At 28.2% G+C, this 27,261-nt stretch overlaps 3 protein-coding genes across 5 annotated transcripts; all 3 read left to right on the top strand.

The window, feature by feature from the left end:
- The first annotated feature begins 541 nt into the window (after window positions 1-541).
- LOC105198894 (ubiquitin carboxyl-terminal hydrolase 35) lies at window positions 542-5,044 on the top strand. Its single transcript, XM_011165751.3, has 3 exons — window positions 542-2,218; window positions 2,757-2,983; window positions 3,495-5,044. The coding sequence occupies exons 1-3, from the start codon at window positions 738-740 to the stop codon at window positions 4,430-4,432; spliced, it is 2,646 nt and encodes an 881-aa protein (XP_011164053.1). The 5' UTR covers window positions 542-737; the 3' UTR covers window positions 4,433-5,044.
- Window positions 5,045-5,365: 321 nt separating this feature from the next.
- LOC105198901 (facilitated trehalose transporter Tret1) lies at window positions 5,366-17,262 on the top strand. Its single transcript, XM_011165758.2, has 4 exons — window positions 5,366-7,758; window positions 9,236-9,507; window positions 11,673-12,112; window positions 16,032-17,262. The coding sequence occupies exons 1-4, from the start codon at window positions 7,728-7,730 to the stop codon at window positions 16,708-16,710; spliced, it is 1,422 nt and encodes a 473-aa protein (XP_011164060.2). The 5' UTR covers window positions 5,366-7,727; the 3' UTR covers window positions 16,711-17,262.
- LOC105198895 (facilitated trehalose transporter Tret1-2 homolog) lies at window positions 17,175-26,871 on the top strand. Of its 3 annotated transcripts, XM_039453238.1 has the most exons (6): window positions 18,639-19,136; window positions 20,288-20,328; window positions 20,596-21,084; window positions 21,809-22,080; window positions 24,231-24,655; window positions 25,483-26,871. In XM_039453238.1, the coding sequence occupies exons 4-6, from the start codon at window positions 21,913-21,915 to the stop codon at window positions 26,159-26,161; spliced, it is 1,272 nt and encodes a 423-aa protein (XP_039309172.1). In that variant the 5' UTR covers window positions 18,639-19,136; window positions 20,288-20,328; window positions 20,596-21,084; window positions 21,809-21,912; the 3' UTR covers window positions 26,162-26,871. The 3 variants fall into 3 exon arrangements, with proteins under 3 accessions (XP_011164055.2, XP_011164054.2, XP_039309172.1); XM_011165753.3 differs by lacking the exons at window positions 18,639-19,136; window positions 20,596-21,084 and adding an exon at window positions 17,175-17,311; XM_011165752.3 differs by lacking the exon at window positions 20,596-21,084 and having other exon boundaries at window positions 18,636-19,136.
- The last annotated feature ends 390 nt before the right edge of the window (window positions 26,872-27,261 follow it).

Genomic DNA, 27,261 nt, shown 5'->3' on the forward strand with positions numbered 1-27,261 from the left:
ATTTTTTTATTTTTATTTTATTTCTTATTTTTGTCTTAAATTGTGTTTTATGTATTAACTGTATAATGTCTCGTGTTTTTTTGTTGTAGACATTAATCTAATTCTATTAAATTCTGTACTTTATTGATTTATTCGTTTATTTTATTTTTGTCTCATCCAAAACCCTGTATCAAATTTATTATATGCATTGAAGATTGAAAATCTTAATTTGACCAATAAAAACAAAATAAATTAAAATTCTATCTTGCTGGTCGAACTTATTTAATCTTTAATTTGCAATTTTTATTATAATTTTCAAGATTTAAGGTATAGTTTTTAATATCTTCTAGCGCCTTTTGTAAATGGCTCGTGCACACAGGATGCGACATTTGCCGCGCGAAGGAGTTGGTACAGTAGCCAATCACTTTACCGCTTTTTCATAAGATCGAAAAAAATGATTGGCTATTACGCCAACTTCTGCCGCGTGCAAACATTGCTGCGTCCTGTGTAGGAGCCATAAAGTTTTGCGGGAGCTGTAAATTACGATATGTATATTTTCCTATCGGGCTATTATCTCGAGTGGTACATGATTCATGCTGTAGTACTTGTTCTTTTTTTCCCTCTTTACTGATTTTTCACCACCATGGGATAATTTTGATTTTCTTGAGACTCATCGTCGGTTGAAGGTTAATTGTTCCGTCTTTAATTCTAAGCTAGGATAAGCCTCGACGAAGCTCGAGTAGCATCCGGCCGACGAGATGGACACCGAGCACGTATTAAAGAACGACATCGGGCAATGCCTAAAACTGATAGTGTCTGGGGACGACGCGGCGGTTAGCGACGGCTGGCTGATGCTGCAGAATCTGCAGGATCGCGAGTTCAGCCAGCTGACCGATTGCGAGGATATTTTAAGAGACATCCTTCAGAGTAAGGTAACCAATGTGTCGGAAGTGCCAAAGATTATGGCCTGGATGTCGGCGCACATCGTGGAAAAGCGTTTCAACACTCCCCCTATTTCCAACGATGTCGCCTTGCTTCTGCGAAACACGGAGCTCGATGACATGTCGCACTTGACTAAGCTGCTCAACGTGCTGGCGGATCACAGAGTGTACTTGCCTAGGTCGGCAAACCACACGAGACTCTGCGAGGCGATAGTCATGAGCCTGTCTTCCTTTCAGATGCCCTTAGAGCCGAAAAAAATATCCGAGTTCCAAGAAAACACTGCTAAGATTCAACACTTTCTCAATGCGCTATGTTCGAACACAAAGAACGGCGAGCGCGACATTCTAATGTTTACCTGCCTTCAAACCTTGTACAATATCATATCTGACACAAACAGAAAGCAAGAACCAGGCCCAGGACTCGCTGCCATATTGCAACTAGTTGAAGTTTCTGTTATTCCACAGGCAGTGGACTGGATTCTGGGTCAGAAGCATACTGATTATCAACTGATACAAGCCCTGAAAGTTCTGTGCAACTGGCTACCAAAATGGCGTGAAGATCGACTCAACGTTTGGATTATGGAATTCATACGTGGTCTGGAGAAGCAACACAAGTATTCCACTCTTCTTGAATTCACAGAGTCTTCGATTGATATGTTAGCGTTATGTAGAGTGTTACTATTACCAGTGCTTCGTCCAAATGTTTCCAATATTATATTTTACATCCTAAAGAGGCAGAGTTCATTGTCATTTGTTCAGAATGTAGTTAAAATCATACCAGGGTTGATAAAAGATCTGATGAATGAGAATACAGAATCCAGTAATGAGTGTATACAGAATTTGGTTGACATTATGAAGGTATATAGTAAGAGATTTTCTACCTGCATATCTTGCGGAAACATAGAAAACTATTCATTCCCTGTACTACCGCGCATGCAAGTTGTCAGAGAAATCTGTAATGAGCCAGTATGGATAGACGATACAAAAGAGTTTGAACCAATTGTTGAACCAGAAAGGCCACTGTCTGGAAAAGTTGGGCTGTCTAATCTAGGAAATACTTGCTATATGAATAGTGTACTACAAGCCTTATTAATGACCAGACAATTCTGCCAAGAAGTATTGAATTATCGCGCCTTAAATGAATCGGGTAAAACACCCTTGCTAGAGAAACTTCAAAATTTGTTCGCATTGCTGTTATATTCTCAGAGAATATGTTTGGCGCCGACTGAGGTATTACGGGCATCAAGGCCAACATATTTCTTGCCTGGGCAGCAACAGGACAGTTCAGAATTTCTCTGGTTAGTATTATATATTATTTTTGTCAAATAAGTTTTTGTTCTAAATTTTTAAAAAATTTTACTCACTATTTAGAATTTTTTTGTTTTGTATATTATTTTTATTGAATGAGTGTTTGTTTTAAATTATAATTTAAAGAAATTTTCTTTTGCTATTTATAATTTCTTTAGTTGGTATATTTTTTGTTGAATAAATTTTTATGTGTGTTCCAAATTAATTTTTAAGAAGTTCCATTTGCCACTTTGATTTTCTGATTAGTATATTATTTCTGTTGATTAAATTTTTGTTGTAAATTAATTTAAAAAAAATTCTATTTGCCATTTAGAATTTCTTTGGTTAGCATATTGTTTTTGTCAAATAAGTTTTTGTTCCGAATTGTAATTTAAAAAAATTTCCATTTGCTGTCTTGGCACATAAATGCAAATTCTGATATTATTAGTACAGTTCATAAATTAATTTAAAAGTATAGTTAAATAAAATTTAGTTTTTACTTATTTCTATATAAATATAATGAATTATTAATAAAAATTTTTTTTGCAGTCATCTTCTGGATGTCCTGCATGAGCAAGAAAAATCCGCTAATTCAAACTGTGGAGGAAACGATAGTGTGGCAACTCTTAAATCTAAAATTGAAAAGCAAGAAGACGACATGACATTGTCGATGGAACCAACAAAAAGTATTATTAAACGTTGGACAACTGAAGAAGACTTAACAGAAGGTTTAGCTTTGCAACGGAAAACACAATCATTGGCGGATTTTACACGAGGTAATTTTCGTTTATATATAGTTAAATAGATATGATAAATTATAATAAATTCTAATTTATAAGTTATAATAATTTGTTTAAATTATACAAAATTTTTTGTCAATAAATCATGTTTGTTTAATATTATAATAATTTTATTTTAATATTTAACACTCTGAAAATAAAGGTAACCTTAAAACAAGAATATTCTTTTTTTATGTATAATAATTTATATTTATAATATAAAATTATAATTATATTAGATATAAATGATTAAAGATATTCTATTAGATATAATAAATTTGATAGATAAAATGAATTTAATTTATAAGAATTAATATAAATTTATTGCCTCCAAAATTAAAATAATTTAGATTAGTAAATTTAATTTAATAATAAAAGCATAGGCTTTTTATAATTATAAAATATGCTCTCAAAATCTCTCGATTTTACTGTATTTTGTATATTTGCGTTTACAGTTACGCGATACATTCTGTATTTGATTTGAATATTTGGAATATTTTTGTAACAGGTGAAGAGTTAGGACAAAGACTCAGCGATTCTCATTCGGATTCGACTGACAGCGGTATACAATCCGTAGGCGGTGAAGAGACAGGCACATACACATCCCTTGTACACAAGGTATTAGGTGGAGAGTGCCAGATCACTTACCAGTGCGCACAATGTGACACTAGTTCCCGCAATACGGACAAATTTCGCGACTTACAACTGTGTTTTCCCGAAGAGATACAGGAGAATCAAGAAGTCTCTGTTCAAGATCTTATCAATTATTATCTCACGCCAGAGAAACTTACGGGAGAGAACAAGTATCGATGCGATAAATGTATGAAATTATGCGACGCACAGAGGATCATTACGATCTTACAAGCACCCGCGCATCTGATTCTAACGCTGAAACACTTTCGATACGACTTCGATACTAGATTAAGGACGAAACTTCGGCACAAAGTAGTATATAATGAGACTATACAATTGCCTGTATCGGCGATCCCGTATCTTGTTGCTGAAACGTATCATTTGTATGCTGCTGTCGTGCATTCCGGATACAGTATGGATTACGGACACTACTTTACGTACGCTTGCGATTCCAAGCAGAATTGGTACAAATTTAATGATAGCTTGGTAACCCAGACCACATTCGAGGACTTCAAGAGCATGAAACCACCCGATACGCCTTACATACTGTTCTACGAAAAATCGGGAGCTCACGACGGGATCTACGAGGACGACAAGCCCGAGTTGTCGATTCTAAGTAAACGTATACAGGAACTAATATCGAACGACACTACAGAGTACATAGATGAGCTCAGACGTCAAATGATAGCAACACAACGTAGTCAGCTTCCAACAAAACCCTTGAGACAGCACAACAATTCCGACGATGATAATCCGCCACCCAGTAGTTGTCGCGGTGCAATTGATGTTCCGGCGAATCGTTTTCTTTATTAAACGAGAAAGAATTTGTTATACGCACGGCGACAAATCTCGCAAAAACTCTGTATTCTAAATATTTTATATATAGATATATAGATTTAAAAAAATTTCAATCATCCTGTAATCGTAAAAAGTCGCGTTTTATGGTTCTATACCATATCGTATCGTTATAGAAAATTTCATTAAGAATTGATATTCGATTTTACGTCTTGCGTTCATCAGTGAATATCTATACATAGATCATTGTACATCGCATTACTATAACTCGACGACAGTTACGTTGTCCGGAAAATCGTTATGCCAGCTATACAAAATAGTGCGAAATATAATATTAACCAGAACTTGAATCTGTGCAAAACGGATATGTACATAAAAATTATAAACGAATACATACATATATGAGTGATGATTATTCGAATGAGCGAATACATTCATAATATGAACTTCATATATATACGAGAGATGAAATTCGTAAGACTATAAAACAAATTAATGTTTTAATTTATTAGTCATTAATAATGTATTATAATGTGTTCAGTGTGTTTTTAAACCAGTGTTGCTAGATTGTTTTACAAAATTTATGTATACTACTAAGGAGAATTATATATTGGAACATCTCGAGTTTTATTTTTATCGTCACATTGTTTTTATAAACTTTTACGTTAACTCTGCGCGCATGTATGTATATATGTGTATGTTCGTGTGTGTGTGTGTGTTTGTGTGCGCCCGCGCGCGCGTATGCGTGTGCATATGTGTGTGTGTATGTGTGTATGTATGTGTGTGTGTATGTATGTATGTATGTATGTATGTATGTATGTATGTATGTATGTATGTATGTATGTATGTATGTATGTATGTATGGGTGCGGGTGTGTATATTATTAAATTATGTTTCTTTTAATAAGAATACTTATTCTACCATATTTCTACAAATATAATAAATATTTTCAAAGAAACTATAACTTATTACATATAAAACGCTGCTTATATTAATTTTTATATTATTTATATAGTTAAAAATACAATATATCTTTTTTACATAATAGTAAATGTTCATTGTATTTATATTTGTTTTGATAATATTGCTTATTTGTGGCACATATAGCGAAAATTTAATTAATATTTGAAGTATTTAGTATTCTAGTACAATAAAAAAGAATTTTCTGATTAATCTCTTGTTTTCTTGAAGAATTTTCTTAAATTTTGTGTTTTTGAATTATTTCGTTCGTATTATTTCGTAGAAGTCAGAACTCAAGGGTGAGCAAATGATGAAGTGCCTCACTCTACATATATAAAAGGTTACAAATTCTACTGATGAAAAACTTTCAGTGTATGTACTTTATCAATAGATATATTATTTCTGACACTTTATGTCAGTAGAATTTTGTACAGTTCTGTATATGAAATGTAAAAATAAATTCTTAAATAATTAAGTAACTACTATGTATAGGATTTTCGGCAACAGGTGGAAAAAAATTTAAAAAGTGATTCTAAATGATAAAATAAGATGAACAAGAATAACAAAATTGCAGTTAAGATTTCGTTACTTAATTACAAATGTTTCAATATTCAAAAAGCTCTTAAAACACATGAATATTGAGATATGATTGAAAAAACGAAGCTCTAAGCCGTAATTTTTATTCTTTATTTTTATCTTATTTCATCATCTAAAATTCTTAAATTTTTTCCCGTCTGTTGTCGAACATCCTGTATGCATAATTGGTTATTTAATCATATATACATAGGGTATGTTGTTGATGTTAATAAATGGATACATCATCATGACATCGTTAAATTGAAAATCGATAGCAAATTTTATACTACATCGTGAATTTTACATATTTATTGAAGAAAGAACCATCCACGGAATGCTTGTGTGAGTTATCAGCGTTGTTACAAAGATATTAGAAAAAAAAAGAAATACGATCATTGGCTGTGGCTCTTTGTACATTCGTTGTGTTATTACAAAACAGTATTTACTTATAAGTACAAGAGATATTACCTGATTTAACATCGTTGTAATTGTTACGTTGCGATTGCTTGTAAGCTTATATTGAATGCACCTTCTCGTAATTTATAAAATAAAATTAATGTAGTAAATAGATTTGTATATAATATGTGTAAGCGTAATCATCTTTTTACAATATAATATATGCGATGTTTGTCTAAATGTGCCACAATGAGCTTTTTATTTATTGATTGGATATTCACCGCTTGGTGCTTCAAAGTAGTAAATCTTATTTCCAATATATTAATAAAGAATTCTTGTTTTTTTTATAATAATAATTGAACAGATACTCGTATTAACGCTCATTTATAAGTTATAGTAAAATACTAGTTTTTTGCGTTTCAACTTACGAAAATTAGGAGAATATTTCTTATCATTATTAAAAATAATTAATTTTTATTACAAGCCATACCATGCAATATGTATTCATTCCAAACTCTTCGTAAATCTGTGATAACTTTTTACTGTCAAATTGACAATATTAATTTTTCAACTTATTACTGAAACGGGGATACGCGAATTGTTTGGTTGTATATTTATAATTTAAATTTATATATACTTGTATAATGTACAGCTGTTAAAGCTGCTATAATGTTTTAGCAAGTACAGTTATATAGGATAATATTGGAATAATTAAATTATATTTCTGACAAAGAAAAGAAAGATTGATTTATTGTCGATGTAAGTGCTAGTGCTAATTCTGCAATATTTAATACTATTTAAAATATAGACCGCTGAAAATGATTAATGTAAGCTTATTAATTATAATAAATTTCTTAAGAATGTTACGAATGATTACGTTTTTGTTGGCACTCTATTGTTTATTTATTCTTTTTTGATCCATATGTTGATAATTTTTTAAGACAGATATAAGCCTTTCTGGTGTGATAACGTCATAAAAAACAATCAGAACAGGAATATTTATAAACTTTTATCAACACACATTGCAATAAAATAAATACTTTTAATAAAATATTTAAGATGTAAATTCGTACAATTATGCACAACACGAAATTTAATCATAAAAATTTATATAATAATTTTTCAAATTTCTCGGATAAAATACGTGTCTAAAAAACGTCTTAAAAACATCTTAAAAAATGTTTTTAATTCATAAGATGTTCCAAAAATTTTGGACATTAATACTATCTGGGCGTTTGATAATGGCAATTTTATATCAAACTCTCGAAATACTTTAGATAATGCTGATATATTATCTGCCTCATCTAACAGAACTTTATCCATTGTTACAAATGCAATCATTTAATATTTGTCCGCGGTATGTGATTGTAGCGAAAACATCATGAAGAAGCTATATCTCGCTGCTGTAGCAGGTACATATACATTGAGACAATTACAGAAAAAATTTTTAATAGAAATGCTTATTTATCAATAAAAATTATAATAAATATAAATTACGTAAAATTTAAAATAACTTAAATTTCCTTTGTAATTGGCATTATTTAATGTGTTTAAGTGCTTGTTTTTTATATTTTTATAGCATATTTAGTTATATCAATTTTTAATTAATGTGTTTTTTAGTAAAAGCAAATTATTTTATTGTTTAAAATTAATTAAATTTTGCGAGTGGAATTAATTTACAAAAAATCAAAAAGTAAAAACTATAAACAATATTTATGAATCAAATTTATGTAAAAATTATTTTCTTTTTTATTTAACTCTAATTGACGCTTTAAAAATTCTTAAACTAGTATTTGAGTTTAGTGTTTCCGACAATATTTTAGATTAATGTAGTTGTGCTTAATAATTAATGTAACATTTTTTTTCATTTTGAAGTCTAAAATTTGAGAAGAGTAAAATTATGTAATTTAAAATTATGTAAGGTTGTGATGAACATCAGTTATAAACCCATACAGCATCGATTGTTTTCAAAAAGATTTCAACCTTTCACATTTCATTGTACACAATATTTTTGAAAGAATTTTGTAAAATGTCATAATTTTGAAACAAAAAATATTTCTAAAATTTTGTGATATAAAATATTGCAATAGAAAAATTTTTTAAAATCTGTTTTATATACAGCAGCAATAATATTATAAATTTTAAAATTTTTAAATTGATTGTTTAAAAAATTTTAAATCAGTCTATTTTTGGCAGAATATGTTAATATACATAAATAGAAATTTACTTTATTGCTTATTTCGCCGACTGGACAAACAAAAATTTTTTTAAGTCTGCTTGTGGCGACACGTACTAATAACGTTTATATAATAGGAGTACAAGAATGTTACATAAATAAAATACTATTGTCTTATATATATTATACATTTTTTAAATTAAATACTAAAAAAATTATATTTATTATTATTGATAAGTTTTAAATAAAAACGTAGAAAAAAGTACTTTATTTATAATTTTTATTATAATTTTTTAATACTATTAGTAATATTTCAAAAAGATTTTGACCAGCATTCAGTAACTTTTTGGTAATATCTTAAAAAGATTTCAGATTTTTTTAGTAATTTTTTAGCAATTTCTGCAAGATTTCAAATGCAAGAATGACAAACATTTTGCTATTTCAGAGGTATTTCAAAAATGTTACAGACACATTTCGCAATCTTTATAAAATATTTGATTTCTTCTGAAATATTTCTAAGACATCCCTAAAAAATTTCGATGTTATATGGGTACAATTTTTCACAACGTGAAAAGAGATTTGGCGGGTAAATAGAAAAAAAATATCTAGGAGTCCATTGGATCTGAGAATATCCTTCTCAAGCGAGTTAATAAAAATTAACAAAATTACTGAGAAATATATCAAACTTTCTTAGAAACCTATTATTTTAATAGGAAATTTAGGTATGCTGTCAATTGGCATGTTTCTCGGTTGGGGATCGCCATCCTTACCCTTACTTGTAAATGGTGATAATTACGGCTATCCAGTGCGTTTGAACAAGGAAGAAGCCTCTTGGGTGGCTTCATTACTTACTCTCGGTGCCTCTGCGGGTTGTGTTATTTCTGCATTCATGGTGAATGTCATCGGTAGGAAGAATACCATGTTATTTACGGTTGTGCCTTCGGCAATCGGTTGGTTGTTGATAGCCTTCGCAACGTCATCATGGGTAAATTAATAACTTACACATTTGCTAGATATATCTGAATACTTCTTGCAAAGTGATATGAATGTGCAAAAAGCGTTGAAAGTTAAAAATTAAAATATGAGATGTCAGTTTTACTATGTTTAAAATGTATACAATTTTCCTAAATATCCATCCAATTATTATCAAGTATTATTCAACGAAAAATGTTAAATTAACATTCACTCAACGTTAAAATTATCAAACTAATATTTCAATGTTGATTCGATAGGTCATTTCTCGCTGGCTACTGTAATCTCATTAATAATACTACGTAGGAAATGGATAAGAACTTTTGCTATAGTTTTAGTCTGTTGCTGACGTACTTGTTCTGGTAAAAATAACTTACGTAAAAATAACATAGGGTCACTGCACCAGTCAATGAACAAATAAAAAATTGGACCAGTCAGTAAACAAACATAAAATAACTTAATACAATTACATTTTTAAATAAAAAATTATATTTTAATAAAATTTCCATGAAAATTAGATATCAATTAATTTTGCAGTTTATTATTTTGAAGTCTTATCATTTTAATAGTTTTTTTAAACAGTCATTCATTGGCGACTGTTCAGCGACGATCTTACGTAAAAATAAACACCTGCTCAATTATTCCAGCTGTCTAATAGATAGACTTTCAGACTTGCTTATTAATCAGTTAAACAGTTTATTTATTATTCTGTTTTAATTGAGTAAATAGGTTTAGATTTTATGCATTATAACTCAAAGCAAAGCGTTATATCTTGATTGGAATCTTCAGTCATCTTTTATTTTTGAATTAGGCAGAAGTATTTAATAAACTGCCTAGTAATTATTAAAAATGCTGATAGAATTTCTATCAGATACAGTTTTGATTTTGATTATTATGTATTATGCTATCTGAAGTTTCATCTGAATCTTAATTTGATCTTAATCTAATTAATTGAAGCACTTACAACTGCGATAATTATATCTATTAGGTTGGCAAAAAAGTGATGTCGTTTTCTACATAAATTTTGCTTTTGAAGGTTCTTACTTTATATAAAAAAATAAATACCTTTCATTTATAATTTACGTAGAAGATCGACATGATTTTTTTATCAATCTAATAATATTTATGACATTGTACATTAGAAAGTATTAATAACTTATCAATTAAAATTATCTAAATAAACTAAAATAAAAATGTCTAAAAGAATTAAACAGAATTATACGCCAGAACAAACATTGAAAGTTAAAAATAAAAATATTAATAAGACACCAATTTTATACTGGCCTGTAATGTCAATTATTTTTCTTATATCTCAAAGTTTTTCCAACTTTTTCAAAGTTTTTTAAAGTTTGGTTGGAAGTATACACTCTAGCTTTTAAAACACAATTATTTATTCTTGTTCCCATCTTTTTAAGTGCTTGCAATTTTTTTTTAATTCCAGACATTATCTTTAATACGTAACCAAATTTTTAATCTCGACGAGATTTTCAATCGTCAAAAGATAGTCTTCTTTTCAACAAATAATGTATCTTTTGATAAGCTTATAGAACGTATTATATTTGATTTATATTTAATGATTACGTTAAAATAAAAATGACGTTTATCTCACGAAGGAATATTATCGTCGGATTATTATTCAATTATATCATTTGCTGATTGTTAAAATGAGTTTTCTGAGAAGGTCTGTCTAAATAATATCTCCTACGAAAGATTTTATACATTTTTTTAATTAACGTACAAAGATTGAGTATTAAGAATGATAAACATTAATTGCTAATTATAAGTACTAAGTGTTAAATTAGGCGTAATTATATATTTTTTTAGATATTTTACTTTGTGATCTGAATACTTGAGAAATTGCGATTTTAAAATAAGAAACAAAGAATAATGATGATAATAATTATCGCTTTTAAGTAACAATTAGTCATATGTCAAATTAAAATTCAGATAAAATTGACAACGCACGCGTAATCGTAGATAATTTATTGTGGACAATAATGTATATTTTTAAAAACTGTTTATTGTATATGGATTTTTTATTAAATTGTTACTCTTTCTAAAAGAAAGAAAAATTGTGTTATTCTTTTGAAGCTAAGGGAAGATAAATTGCGCAAGGTAGATTAATTTTTAATTTGTTAAATTTCCCTTTATCTTCTTAACTCTTCTTTATTCTTGCAGGAACTATACATTTCGAGGTTGACATCCGGTCTAGGAATGGGTATTGCCTATACAATTACGCCGATGTATTTAGGTGAGATTTCGCCAGCAAATGTTCGTGGTATTTTGGGATCCTTGTTGACGGTTGCTGTAAAATTCGGCACTTCAATCGAGTTCATGATAGGCCCGTTTTTGATAGGCCCGTTTTTGTCGGTGAGCAATCTCGCCCTCGTCTCTTTGGCGGGACCGTTCTTATTTGTGATCACTTTCATCTGGCTACCGGAATCTCCGTACCATTTGATACGTTGCGATGCCAAACAGAAAGCTATAAACTCTCTTGTTCAATTGAGAGGCAAAGAGGATGTTTACAAGGAAGCGGATAGTATCGAGCAATCTGTAAAAGCCGATTTAGCTAACGAAGCTGGTTTCCGTGAACTTCTATTTCTACCAGGAAATCGCAGGTAAGACAAGTTTCAGATTAGATTTGTAACCGCATCATCAATCATTTACGAATCAATATAAAAATATTACCAAGATTCCGTACTAAAACATTACGAATGTATACAAATTATATATAAATTGTCTTCTTTTTATAAGGAATATTTATAAGAAACATAAAAAATATTTTACTTAATTTTTAATAATATTAATAATAATGCTTACAAGTCTCCGAATTTTAGAACAACTTTTAAAAAAAAGTTAACTTGTTCTGGTATTACATAGAAGGATTCAATTGATAAATTTGAAGCACGTACAAAAAAGATGCAAAAAGTCAATAAGATAAAAAATAAAAATTTTATTCAAATTTTAAATAATAATAAAGACAATACGTTTTGATTTTCAGTTATCATTAGCTGCAATTAAACAATAGATCAATATTATAATTTTCGTATAGTGTTGATTTTTTTTTCTTTGCTTAAACAAAATAATTTTAAATATTTAAACAATATTTTTTGGGATAAGTTTAAAAAAAAATTTTTAATATTTTACTGAAATATTTTTGTAATATTTTTTAAATAGTTATGAAAGAAATTTGTAAAATTTTTTAAAAATGTTTTAAAAATATATAATGTAAAAATATGTTTTAATACATGAATCTCATTTTTCTTATTAATATATGATTCTGAATACATCTTTACTACTATACGAAATGCCTAAATACACAAATTTTGTTTAGTTTGATGTGCTAGGCTTTGCGTGATATCAATTAATGGCAGATTCTTAAGATAATTTTAAAATGAAAATCAAAATATGAAAATTATATAATTATTAAAATATCGATATTTTAACTGAAGAAATGCCAATAAAGAGCCAATACTTGGTATTTGCGTATACAATAGTATATCAGTACATCATCATTAAGAATAAAAAATTGCATGACCTTTCAGTCCTATTAGATTATTTTTAGTATAACGCAAAGCAAATAAATAATTGTTTTAAATGATAATTTTTGACTTTCTGTATTATAACTAAAAGCTATGTTAAAAAATTTAAAAAAAGGAAAATTATCATGTCGACGCATTTTTCAGATAGCGTGAATTAAAAGTTACAAAGAAATGGTTCAACCTAATAAATTTATAAATTTTTGATGTTATAGGCTTCAAATAAGGAAAGTTTAAAGTTAATCAATCAAACTATCTGTAATTTGTGTATTTGAGCATTTCGTACAATAGTGAAGATGTATTCAGAGTCATATCAATAAGAAAAATGAGATTCATATTTGAGAATATCTTCACTGTGTGATACGACGGGCATAAATTTTGTACAATTTTATTAATCAATTTTTAACTTTTTATTTAAAAACTAGGCATACATATATAAAATATGTATAATTATATAAATTTTAATGTAAATTTAATGAACATATTTTATATATAATTATATATAATAATATATAAATATATTATATTTGAAAATTATATATAATTATATATAAAAATCACGCATAAATATATGTAATTATATAAAAAATACTTTCCCGAGTACGTCTCGGAAAATAATAGGAAATCACCGGAAGAATGTCAAGACAGTCCACCATGGAGTATGTATGTATGCATCAAATCATGACTGAAAATCATGATTATGAAGGACTGATTTAAAAGAGAATCGGTTTTTGATATTTTAATGTTATAATAGAATTTTTTTTGTCGGAATATAATCTGCCACTTTTTTTCAAGAATTTGCCATGAACTGTTGTCACTAACGCAAAATCTGGAACATCCTGTATATTTGTAAATGTATTCAAAAGTACTTATAACTGGTTAAATTATTGTGGGAGTATTTTAAAAATTATCTCTTTTTCTTCAATATTTATTGTCAAAGAGTGGTGACCCGTATTTTTATGCGCTTTTTTACAATTTACATAGATATACGAGACCTACCTTTAAATTCGTCAGATCCGAACAGCCTAATTTAGAGGGATTTTCATGGCAAAATATTCTCGATGATTTGCTATTGCTTTTCGAGAGGTAGAGATCAAATAACGTCAAATGTTTCAAAAATATTTTACACATTTTAGTAAATTATTTTTTGAGTGGTATAAAAGAACATTAAAACGTTTTTTAACATATATTTTAAAAATACTTTAAAAATCTCTTAAAATGTTTTTAAAAATGTTTTTTATACCATCCAGAAAATATTTACTAAAATATGTAAAATATATTTTTGAAATATTAGTTTAAATTTGCATATTTCTTGTTTTTATGATATTGTTTCAAAATATTTGTAAAATATTATTTCAAACTTTATTATTATTAATTTTATAACTGTGTATTATTAATTTTCTTTTGATGTTTTAAAAATATTAAAGTATTTTACATATTATACTTTTCCTCACAACTAAACATTCATACATAAATCATAAATAATGAATAAAAATAAGTACAATCAAATTTTATATTTTTGGACACGTATCAATGAATTAATATATATTGTACGTCCAACCATTGTGTTGTTTACTTTCATCATATTTTGTTTGCTTTATTCTTATGAAGTATATAAATTAACATAATTAAGCTGAAGATGATTAATTGTAAGTTAAATCGAAAGGTACATACCTGTTTATTTGTTTAAATAGTTTTTTTAAATTGTGTGTGTGTGTGCTTTTTTTCACCCTTTAACTTTAACATAACAGATTATCTCATCTGATCTACACTGTAAAAAAAATTTAGTAAATTTACATACAATAAATGCAAAAATTATACGAGTAGTCCTGTATAAAAAATTATGTAATTTTATAGAAATTATGTAATTTTATAGAAATTATGTAATTCCACAAAGAATATATAGAATCACTTTTTTTAAATAAATATATCTTATTTTATACATAAAATTACATAATAAGATATTTTAAATATTATATGTAATTATCAAAATTATTGTAACATTGCGTAATAACAATAATCCATATATCATTGTGAAATATAATGCGATCAGTGATCACCACACAAGCGTGAAAACTCTATTCGGCATCACTATGTACGGGCATAATAGACATAGTATTTTATTGTTCACAATATGATAGAGAGACAATATTTGAATATGTAATAATATAATTACAAAACGCATTGTTACTTTATTATATCTATAACTTTCCATACATGTTGTAAATTTATTTCTGCAATCTGTTTAATTATAAATTATGAAATTAATTATACCTTTGTATATTGCAAATTTACAAATGCGTGGAGATTTACAATTATTTAGTAAGTTTATACCTATCATAAGGGTGATTTTGAGAAAAATTTTTTACAGTGTATCTTCTTCATTATTCTATTTTGTTAAAAAAAATGAGTGCATTATGTGCATATTATTTTACCACGTTTAGATCTTAAAACCCTTTTAAAAAGTTATTGTAACCTTTCTAAGATGTTTTTTTACAATATTTTGTAAGAAATACTTTTTTGAAACATTTCTTAATATTTTGTGCTGCTCTTTAAATCTGAAATCTTACTAATTTACAGTGCTATACTTACAACTGCGATCATCAGTCACTGTCTTTTAGTGAATTTCCGCTTAAGAGGGGAATATTCTCACTGATCGAAATCAGTGTATTATCACTGAAAGGCAGTGCATGTCACTAATTGATATCGTTATAAGTATATCATTGAAATTAAGCTGATTTACATTCAGTGAATAACACTGATTCTGATTTAGAGTGTAAAGATGTGGCTGATAATAAAATAAAGTTGAAACGTTTCGTCTTCATTATCTTTGAACGTTTTAATAAAACTTTATTTTTTATATCTTATTTTATCTCTTTTACTTTTTATCTTATTAATTGCTTGTTCTTTGACTTTTCTTTTGTGTTTTCTGTTGATCTGCTAAAGTTGAGTTTGAATTTAATATTAACTTGATAAATTTGTTCAAATGATTTCGCAGAGCCCTAATAACGTTGCTGTGTCTGGGCTTGGCTCAACAATTGAGCGGCTCCCAAGCCGTGTTGCAGTACGCTCAATCGATTTTCGATCAGGCAAACGGTAAACTGGAGGGCAAGTATTTGACTATGATACTGGGCGCTGTGATGTTAGTTTGTGCAGTTGTCTGTATGATGATCACCGATTGTAGCGGCAGAAAGTTTTTGCTCACGATCTCCGCCATCGGTTCAGCGTGCTCCACCGCCATGGTTGCAACATATTTTCATCTTCAATACAATCACGTAGATACCAGCAATATAGTGTGGTTGCCAGCCACCGGCGTGATCCTGTACGTGATTATGTATGCCCTGGGTTTGGCAGCGTTACCGTTCACCATGGCCAGCGAATTGTTCCCCACAAACGTAAAGGCCCTCGGTAATATGATAGGCATAATGACGTGCCATTTTACTGCCTTTGTAGTGACGAAACTGTATCCGGTTATAAGCGATAGCGCTGGTGTACACACACCATTCTGGATATTCACCGCGTGCAGTCTCGCTAGTGCTGTATTCACGCTTCTCTACGTACCTGAAACCAAAGGCAAGACGCTGGAGCAGATACAGAAGAAACTGCACGGTCTGTCAAAACAGAAAGTCAAAGATGAAATACATCCAAGCGTCGATTCTTCTTCGACAAATCTTTGAAGGATATTTGCGAATTGTTTGTATTTAATGAAAGAAAGCACGGGGTTTATAGTTTATACTTACTATATAAATTACCTCATTTGAAGTGATCTGCATTCTTTATGTATATTATTGTTAAATGTAGAGTGAGTAAGTTAATATACATAATATATAAGTTAATATATTTTTTAATTAGTTAAGTTACGGTTAATGGCTTAGAAAATTAATTTAGTAACATTAACAAAAAACTAACTAATTGAAAGTTACAGTTAATAGTTAAAACTAAATTAACTTAAATTAAAAGTTAATTTTGAAAGATGTTATTCATATTAAATTAGAAATTTGTAAGTGTTCAAATTGTAATTAGCGTTACTTTATTTTGTACTAAGTTCCAATGTCTTAGGGTTCATGCCATTACTAGCATATCACGTGCTAGCGATAGGGTAGTCACTAGAGTAGTCGCGGCGCTGCGAACGAGTCAGTGTCAGTGAAGAAGCAGAAGTGCCTAAATCATCGTTATTGCTAGTCATTTTTGTATTAGTCATAATACCATTAAATCTTATTTAAAGAGAGCGAGTGAATTTCCACATCCTAAACCAAATCAGTCAAAGCAAACAGAACAGTAAGTTTTTAAGTTAGATTACTCAAAACAATTATAATATGAATCATCAAATCTAATACTTTATTTATAAATCAAATTTATATATTAACTAACAAACACATACAAATATTGTATTGTGTCTCACAAGTAGTTGTCTCACATTGGTATGGGTTCTTTTAGAATTTATGATGTTTGTGGCTTATTTAATATGCGGTTTAATTCTGTTTCTATCTATTGTTAAAATACATAATTAGTTTATCTATATTAGATGAACATGACTAAATATGGAAACGCATCTACGTATTATGTAATATCCTAGGAATAAATCCTTACTTTAAAAAATCCAATACATGATCTATTAATTTGCTCGTAATTGGCCGTTTCTTTTTATTAAAAAAAAACAGTGTTTTTTAAATTAAAAATGTATTTTTTTCTTTTATAACTTTTTTCTTTTAACGAATAGACAAGCTCGTTTATGTCAAACACAAATAAATATGAATAATAAACTAAATAACGAATAATATTTGTTAATAGATCTTCAGGTTTATTATAATTTAATAATATTTAAATACGGAAAACTTTTTAAAAAAACAGACCTGAGACGGTCAACGTGTAATTTTGTAATTTAAATGTATCTACCGTTTTATCAATAACGAAATGTGTAAACCGAACAATTGTCTGATAAAATTCAAATTTCAATGACAATGTAGCCATGATAATTGTGATCACGTATTCTAGGGACAGTGCATAAAATAACAAATAAGCTCGTTTATGTCAAAAACATATTAATATGAATATTAGATCAAAATAACAAGTAATATTTTTTAATAGATCTTGAAGTTTATTATAATTCAATAAAATTTACTTAGATTAAATCAGATTACATAATTTTATGATAGGTATCAATATTTTCTTTTGAAATCTTACAATAATGTACAGCTTCTGTTAAAGCTGTAACGCTCTAACAAATACAATTAGTGTTATACAAATATAATATTGGAATAATTAAATTATATCTCTGACAAAGAAAACAAAGATTGATTTAGTGTTTATGTAACTTATTAATTCTGCAATATTTAATATCATTTAAAATACCGTTTGTTGAAAAATTAATGTAATCTCATTAATTATTATAAATTTCTTAACAATGTCACTAATAATTACGTTTCTGTTAGCATTTTATTGATTATTTATTTTTCTTTGATATGTTGATAACTTTTTAAGAAAGATTTGAACTTTTGTAAATAATGTGAAAAAAATAGTCAAAGTAACAATATTATGTTTTTATTAATATTGCAATGAAATACATATTAATAATAAGGTAATTATGATATAAATTCGTACAATTATGAACAACACGACATTTTATTGTAAAAATCATACAATAATTTTTTAAATCTCCCGAATAAAATACATGTCTAAAAAACATTTTAAAGATATCTTTTAAAAATATCTTTAAGACTACACTACGAAATATAAATAAAGTCGTTTTTCTGACACTTTATAAGATATTTAAAAAATTATAGACATTAATACTTTCTATCTCTGGGAGTTCCAAATGAGAACAGGTACGTGGATTCCACGTGTTTTACGTAGAATAAACGGATAGAACTTTATCGACAAGATTTTCACATGAACTCGACGTAAACACTGCTACATAGATTTTAATACATTTTATCCACATAGAATTACTGACAAAATTTGACGGAAATTGTGATAAGAGATAACGATGTGGACTTCAAAAGAATAAATTTACATCGATTTTCATCCTGTACAATCCAAGTAGAATTATTGATTAAATTTAAAGGAGATAAAAATAGGAGACAGCAACACAAACTTCACATGAGTAAATATAAATTAATTTTTATCCTATGTAATTCATGTTAAAATTTTGTGATTTTGATGACATGGAAATAGACACATTAAGCTCACAAAATCGATTTTTTTTTTATCTACGAAGTTATTCCGTTTGGCTATAAATGCTTATGTTTCTGAAAAGCATTTATTAAAAATTTAAAGTTTATGCTCGTTTGAATTTGAAATCCAAGATTTCTTTCTTGAATACAGTACTGTTGAGAAACATAAATATTATAGATAGATCCTTGATAAAATCTCGACCTACATTCCAATGAGTAAACAATATTTTTGTAATGTTAAAAAATTTTTTTTAATGAATATTTTTTCATATTTAATTTAATTATTGTATTATATTGATATTTTTCTAGTACATTCTTATTTAAACAAATAACAGAAAAGTTATTTCGGGTGCTATTACGCATTTGTAAAATTCAGTAAAAAAGCTATAACTTTATATATGTTTATATATAAAGTTAATAATATGCTTTAATTATATTTGTTTCATCTTTTTGATAACATATATTGATCTAATCTATCAATTATACATATACACGTATTAGCAGAAAGTATTCACAGATTATCACGAGGGATGATCTTACTTCGCAACATTCGCAGTTGTCAAGCATTGTTCGGATGACTTGGCGGATAAGTGATTGTTTGGAAACTTCTGAAAAAAAAATTCCTGAGAAAAAAACTGTTTTTTATTGCAAAAAATCTTTTTTAAAATATTACAAAAATATTGTTTTGCTCATTTGGATTATGTGGTGTAATAATATAATATTTACGCGGATATAATTTTATATTATATAAATATTATATTATTACACCACATATAATTCCGCGACGAAATTCATAGAAAAAGTCAAAATATTGATTAAATTTTTACGTTGGTACTAATATTGTTTTTGAGAGGATTATCTACTGAATTGGTAACGTAAATTTCACCTGGATGATGCATGTGAAAAGAACGTGCATTTCGCGTATCTGTCCCTCATTGGGTTTGTTAATGACAATTTTATAAGTATTAAATTTTGAAATATATTAGATGATGTTGATATATTATTTACGTTATCTTGACAAAACTTTAACGATTGTTACAAATGTAATCATTTAATATTTGTTTATGGTATGTGCTTGCAGCGAAAACACCATGAAGAAGCTGTACTTCGCTGCTGTAGCAGGTATGTTCATTGAGATAATTACAGAAATAATTTTTTCAATAGAAACGTTTATTTATCAATATAAATTATAATCAATGTTAAATTACGCAAAATTTAAAATAAATAAAATTTTTTTCTAACTGATATTACTTAATTTGTTTTTATTTAATTTGTTTGAGTATCTGTTTTCTACATTTTTGTAGCATTATTTATACCAATTTTACATTAATTATTATTTATATATTATTTATAATAATAAATTAACGTGACAATTTTTTGCCATTTTAGGGCAAAATTCGAGAAAAATAAATTTATGTAATTTAAAATTATATAATGCTGTGAGGAACATTTGTTATAAACCCATGCACTGCAAAAACAGAAGTGTTATTAGGTGTGTTAAAACAACACACAATTCACAAATGTGGTGTATTGATGTTTTTAAATAACACAGTTGCTGTTATAGATTGAAACGATACACATGGTGACTGAACTACACACGAGTTTTGTGTTACAATGAATAATACACTTCATTCTGTGTTAATTTCACAACTCAGTAAATCGAATGCATATAATGTGTGTATAATTAATCGTAGAATATATTTAGAAAAAATAACAGATCATTAAAATTACACACTTACAGGAATTATACGCGAAGCTCGCAGTAATAAAAAAAAAGAATTTAAAAACAGTATTAATGTGATGAATGTATTATAGTTGCCATTGATAAAAGTATATTTTTACGTTTATTCTGCGATAAGCATACTGCATATTATGCAGGTAAGCAAATAGGCAGTAGAATTTAAAAAATACTGGATACAATACACATTTTATTCTAAATAAAATTGAAAAAAAACATTACAAACAATGTTTATTTCAATTTTTTATATGTAACAACGGAAAGTACAATATGCGGTAATATTCTCAACCATAAAATTCTGTTCGGCTGTGGTTTAGCAAAACAATGTACTTTTTATCCATAAATTGAAAAGCATAACAATGAGTGTGGGAAAATTAATTTGTTTAGCTCTAATACATTATACAAAAAGGGTACTTATATGTTTAACACATGATAGGGATTTAGGTTATAATCGTAAGTGTCGATCTTACGATTGCCACAAACAAATATTTCCTCGATTTCGCCAAATTATTAAAGGTTATCATCATTACATTCTAACAAGATAGTGCATTTGAGTTTGTACGTTGTTCCATGAATTTTAAGTTCTGAGGTTTGCATCATTTGATATAGGTCTCCCATTCTCTAAAATATATTTTTTTCACACTGATCGTTTAAAAATTTAAAAATTAAGCCATTTTTCTGCAGGATATGTTAACATATTTAAATAGAAAATTTGCTTTGTTGAAAAGAGATTTGGCGAATATAGAAAAACATATCTTGAAGTCCACTGGAAATCCGCGAATATCTTTTTCAAGCGAGTTAATAAAAATAAACGAATTTATTAGGATACATATCAAATCTAATAAAAATCTATTATTTTAATAGGAAATTTAGGTATACTGTCAGTTGGCATAAATCTCGGTTGGGCGTCGCCATCCTTGCCCTTACTTATAAATGGCGATAATGATGGATATCCTGTGCGTTTGACTATGAAAGAAGCCTCTTGGGTGGTTTCCTTATTTTTTCTCAGTACCAGCGGAGGTTGTGTTATTCCTGCATTGATAGTGAATACCATCGGCAGAAAGAACACCATGTTATTAGGGGCTGCACCCTCGATAATCGGCTACTTGATGATAATCTTCGCAACATCATCGTGGGTAAATTAATAATTGTTACGTTTGCTAGGTGTGTGTGTACATCTAAATAATTTCTGTAAAATGATACTAATGCGCCAAAAGCGTTGAAAGTTGAAAATTAAAATATTAAAGTATTCATGAAACGTTAGTCATGGTAGACCGTGGTACAAATGTATGCCGTTATCTTAAATACCCATCTAGTTACTGTCTAGTATTATTCAACAAAAAATGTCAAATCGACAATACAATTATCAAATTAATTTATATTAATGTGGATCCGTTAGATCTCTTTTCTTGACTTGATTGTATTCTCATAGTTGTAATAACACTGCGTAGATAAGAACTTGCTAGAATTTTATTTAGTTGCTGAAGCACTTGTCCTGGTAAAAACATGCATACACATCTGCCCAGTTATTCCTGTCTATAGGATACAGATTTTCTGGTTTGCTTATTAATCAATTAAACAGTACATTTATTATCCTGTATTTGTTCAGAAGATCTATTTAGATCTTCCGCATTTTTTGTGCATAATAACTTCAGGCAAATTCTTATAGAATTCTTATAAAAAAATACTACTGGATTTGCAAAAAAATTAATGGAAACTATGAAATGTGAATAGATATCTAATAATTTTCAATAGAAATTACTCACAGAACACAAAGTTTCGGTTAAGCTTCCAGCAAATTCACCAGCGATAAGCTCTCAGGAAGTTTCCAAAATTCAATATTATAAGCTCCAAATTCATATTGCTGAGCTCTCAAAGAGAGGGGGGGGGGGCTTACAAAATTTGACAAAATAAGTTCTCCTTTAGGGAATTTATTTTACTGAGCTTTCGGAAAACTTATAAAATTGGACAACCTAAATTCCTAGGGAGTTTATTCTGCTGAGCTATATAGAATATCTGTAAAATTTTTATGCAATATAAATTACGTTAAAATTTAAAAATAACTTTATTTGACATATTTATTAACATGTTGAATTCCAATAAATTGACAATATTTTTTTAATGTTTTTTAGGTGTTTATTTTTCATTAATTACGTAGTGTACAGTTTCATTGTAAAAAATATTATTTATTTTATATTAATTACATATCTTACATTAATTATTTAGAATAATGATTTAAAATTAAATAACAAATAATTTTTTATATTTAATTTAATTATTGTATCATATTGATTTTTTCTATAGTTGTATTCTTATTTTTTATATATAATGAATAATAGAAAAGTTACTCTAGATGCTATTCCACATTTTGAAAATCAGTAAAAAGCTAATTTTATATATATTTATAAAAACAATATGCAAAACAATTTAATTATAGATAATTTAATTTATGTTTTCGATAACATGTATTGAGCCGATCTATTAGTGATGCACATGTATTAACACAAAGTGTTCAAAGATCATCACTTAGGTATTAGTTTGCAGGAGTCGCAGAAGTCAAGCAATGTTGGTAGTGATCACGAATTGGATGAGTACCCTTTTTTGGAAATTTGCAAAAACAGTTTCCTGCGAATTTAAATAAAGCTCCTTACAAATTTAAATAAAACTTTCAGAGAGTTCCCAAAACTGAACGTAGGAGCTCTGGAAAATTTTATGTTAAGCTTCCCGGGAACTACTATGAAGCTTGCAGGGAGCAAAAAAATTGATTTTTGAGCTTTCTGCGAACTTAAATTAAACACCCTGCGAATATAAGTAAAGCTCCCAGCTGTCAAAAATGGATATAAAAGCTCCCGAGGAATTTCGTATGAGTTCTTATGAAGTTCAAATAAAGCTTACGAAAAATTTGATAAGCTCTCCGAGAGTTTTCCGTGCTGTGTGGGTTTTGGCTGCAAATACTTTTCTATTAGTTTCCAATAGTTTTGTGAGTCCAATAATATTTTTCAATAAGTAAAGCGTTACGTTTTGATTGGGTAATCAATAAAAGGATTAAAGTTAATATAAAATTTAAATTAAAATTTATTTGTAAATTACTCACAAAAGTATATGGAATTTTTTATAGAAACAAATATTCTTATAACATACACACTAAGCTTTGTATAATGTTACTCTTCTAAAAGAAAGATTTTGTGTTATATTCTTGAACCTGAAAGAAAGATTGCGCGAGGCAGATTAACTTTTGGTTTCTTATATCTTCTTTTATCTCCTTATCTCTTCTCTATTCTTGCAGGAGCTATACGTTTCGAGATTTATACTCGGAATAACTGGTAGTATTAGTTTAACAGTCACGCCGATGTATTTAGGCGAGATTTCGCCAGCAGATGTTCGCGGCATTTTGGGATCCATGATGTCGGTCGCTCTAAACCTTGGCACTTTAATCGAGTTCATGATAGGCCCGTTTGTATCAGTGAAAAATCTCGCTCTTATTTCTTTGGTAGGACCGTGCTTGTTTCTGATCACTTTCATCTGGTTACCGGAATCTCCGTACCACTGGATACGTTGCGATGCCAAACAGAAAGCCATAAATTCTCTCGTCCAATTGAGAGACAAAGAAGATGTTTATAAGGAAGCGGACAGTATCGAGCAATCTGTAAAAGCCGATTTAGCTAACAAAGCTGGTTTTCGTGAACTTCTATTTACACCAGGTAATCGTAGGTAAGACGTGTTTCAATTTATAATCGTGATAACGATCGTAAATTAATATAAAAATTTAAAAGATTTCTTACTATAGTATCATGTATAAATAAAACTATTAAATTTATAAATTTTACATTGAGAAATATAAATAATATTTTAATTAATTATTTTTAGTAATATTAATAGTCTTTAAAAGACTTGCGAATGTTAGAACAACTTTCAATAAAATTCTAAAGGTCTAAAGTTAAATTGTTCTGCTAACAGAACGTTTAAATTTCAAAAGAATTCAATTGATAAATTTTAAACACAAAAAAATGTAAAAAATCAAGATAAATATTTAAAAAATTTTATTTAAACATTAAATAATAATAAAGATATGTTTAGATATTTGATTATCATCAGTCGCAATTAAAAAATGAGTCAACATTTACTATTGTAATATATATATATATACCTACTGTTGATTCTTTTTTTATTTTCTATACAAAACATTTTTAAAATATTTAAAAATTTTATTTTGAATTTTATTTTACAGAAATATGTTGATATATTTATAAATATACCATTAAAATCAAGCTGTTCGTTGTTTTTTTTAGTGAATAATATATCGATTCCAATTTAGAGAACGTAAAAGTGAGGATGATGATGATCGAATAAAATCAAAACGTATTTATTATCACTGAACGTTTCAATAAAACTTTATTTTGTTATCTTATTTTATCTTTTTTATTTATTATCTCATTGATTGCTTGTTCTTTGACTTTTTTTCGTGTTTTCTGTTGCTTTGCTAAAGATGAGTTTGAATTTAATATTAACTTGATAAATTCGTTTAAATGATTTCACAGAGCCCTAATAACGGTCGTGTGTCTGTGCTCGATTCAACAGTTGAGCGGCATTCAAGCCGTGTTGCAGTACGCTCAAATGATTTTTGATCATGCAAACGGTAAACTGGAGGGCAAGTATTTGACTATGATACTGGGTGCTGTGCAGTTAGTTTGTGCAGTTGTCTGCATGATGATCATCGATCGTAGCGGCAGAAAGCCATTGCTCACAATCTCCGCCATCGGTACAGCGTGCTCAAGCGCCATAGTTGCATCATATTTTCATCTTCAATATTATCACGTAGATACCAGCAATATAGTGTGGTTGCCAGCCATCTGTGTGATTCTATACATTATTATGCATTCCTTGGGTTTGGGAGCGTTACCACTCACCATGGCCAGCGAAATGTTCCCCACAAACGTAAAGACTCTCGGCATAATGACAAGCGTAATGATGTTAAATTTCATAGGTTTTAGTATAGCTGAATTGTATCCGGTTATAAGCGAAAAGGCCGGTATACACACGCCGTTCTGGATATTCACCGCGTGTAATCTCGCTGGTGCTGTATTCACGCTTCTTTACGTAATTGAAACCAAAGGTAAGACGCTGGAGCAGATACAGGAGGAGCTGCATGATCTGTCGAAACAGAAAGTCAAAAGTGAAATACATTCAAACGTCGACTTTCCTTTGAGGAATTTTTGAAGGATATTTGCGAATTGTTTGTATTTAATCGAAGAAAGTACGGGGTTTATACTTACTGTAATTACCTCATTTGAAGTGAGTAGTCTTTATTTGTATTATTGTTAAATGTAAAGTGGGTAAGGTAATATGTTTAATATATGTACAAGTTAATATGTGTTTTGATTAGTTAAGTTACGGTTAATGGCTTATAAAATTAATTTAGTTACATGATCATAAAACTAACTAGTTAAAAGTTACAGTTAATAGTTAAGATTAAATTTACTTAAATTAAAAGTTAATTTTGAAAGATGTTATTAATAAGAAATTAGAAACTTGTAAGTTTTTAAGTTAGAGTAAAACAATATGTATTATCAAATTTAATATTTTATTTATACATCAAGTTTATATATTAAATAACAAACATATACAAAAATTGTATTGTGGCTCACAATATAGACTACAGATCACTTCAATTAATTGTCTTACATGAATATAAGTTTTTTTAGAATTTATGACGTTTGTCATTTATATTATTATTTAATATTATATTATTATATTATTATATTATTATTATTTATATTATTATTATTATGCGGTTTAATACTGTTTCTATCTATTGTCAAAATACATAATAGGTTTGTTTATATTAGCTAAAAAAATTAAATATAGTGGAAACGTATCTACGTATTATGAAACATTCTAGGAATAAATTCTTATTTTTAAAAAATCTATGTAAATACATGATCTATTAATTTGCTCGTAATTGGTCCTTTTTTTTATTAAAAAAAATTATGTTTTTTTTTTATTAAGAATGTATTCTTTTCTTTTATAACTTTTTTTGTAACAAACAGACAAGCTCGTTTATGTCAAAAACAAATTAATATGAATATGAGGACACAATAATAAGCAATATTCTAATAGTTCTTAAGGTTTATTACAATTCAATAACATTTAAGCGCGGATTTTGAGAAAACTAAGCTGAGACGTTAAACGTGCAATTTTGTAATTTTTTCTTTTATATAGATGAATGTTTAACTTAAAAAAAGAAGAATTCGGGAAAACATTTTTCATATATAATTATATATAATCACATATAACTATAAATAAAAAAGTTTTATCAC

The sequence above is a fragment of the Solenopsis invicta genome, chromosome 9 (genome assembly GCF_016802725.1).
Source record: "Solenopsis invicta isolate M01_SB chromosome 9, UNIL_Sinv_3.0, whole genome shotgun sequence".
NCBI lineage: Eukaryota > Metazoa > Arthropoda > Insecta > Hymenoptera > Formicidae > Solenopsis > Solenopsis invicta.

Excerpts from the sequence above, each read along its gene's own strand:
- LOC105198894 (XM_011165751.3), top strand. The coding sequence starts at position 738 with ATGGACACCGAGCACGTATTAAAGAACGACATCGGGCAATGCCTAAAA. Across the intron at positions 2,219-2,756 it reads GACAGTTCAGAATTTCTCTG|TCATCTTCTGGATGTCCTGC; the intron begins GTTAGTATTATA and ends TTTTTTTTGCAG. Across the intron at positions 2,984-3,494 it reads ATTGGCGGATTTTACACGAG|GTGAAGAGTTAGGACAAAGA; the intron begins GTAATTTTCGTT and ends TTTTTGTAACAG.
- LOC105198901 (XM_011165758.2), top strand. The coding sequence starts at position 7,728 with ATGAAGAAGCTATATCTCGCTGCTGTAGCAG. Across the intron at positions 7,759-9,235 it reads ATATCTCGCTGCTGTAGCAG|GAAATTTAGGTATGCTGTCA; the intron begins GTACATATACAT and ends TTATTTTAATAG. Across the intron at positions 9,508-11,672 it reads CCTTCGCAACGTCATCATGG|GAACTATACATTTCGAGGTT; the intron begins GTAAATTAATAA and ends TTATTCTTGCAG.
- LOC105198895 (XM_011165753.3), top strand. The coding sequence starts at position 20,298 with ATGAAGAAGCTGTACTTCGCTGCTGTAGCAG. Across the intron at positions 20,329-21,808 it reads GTACTTCGCTGCTGTAGCAG|GAAATTTAGGTATACTGTCA; the intron begins GTATGTTCATTG and ends TTATTTTAATAG. Across the intron at positions 24,656-25,482 it reads TTTACACCAGGTAATCGTAG|AGCCCTAATAACGGTCGTGT; the intron begins GTAAGACGTGTT and ends ATGATTTCACAG.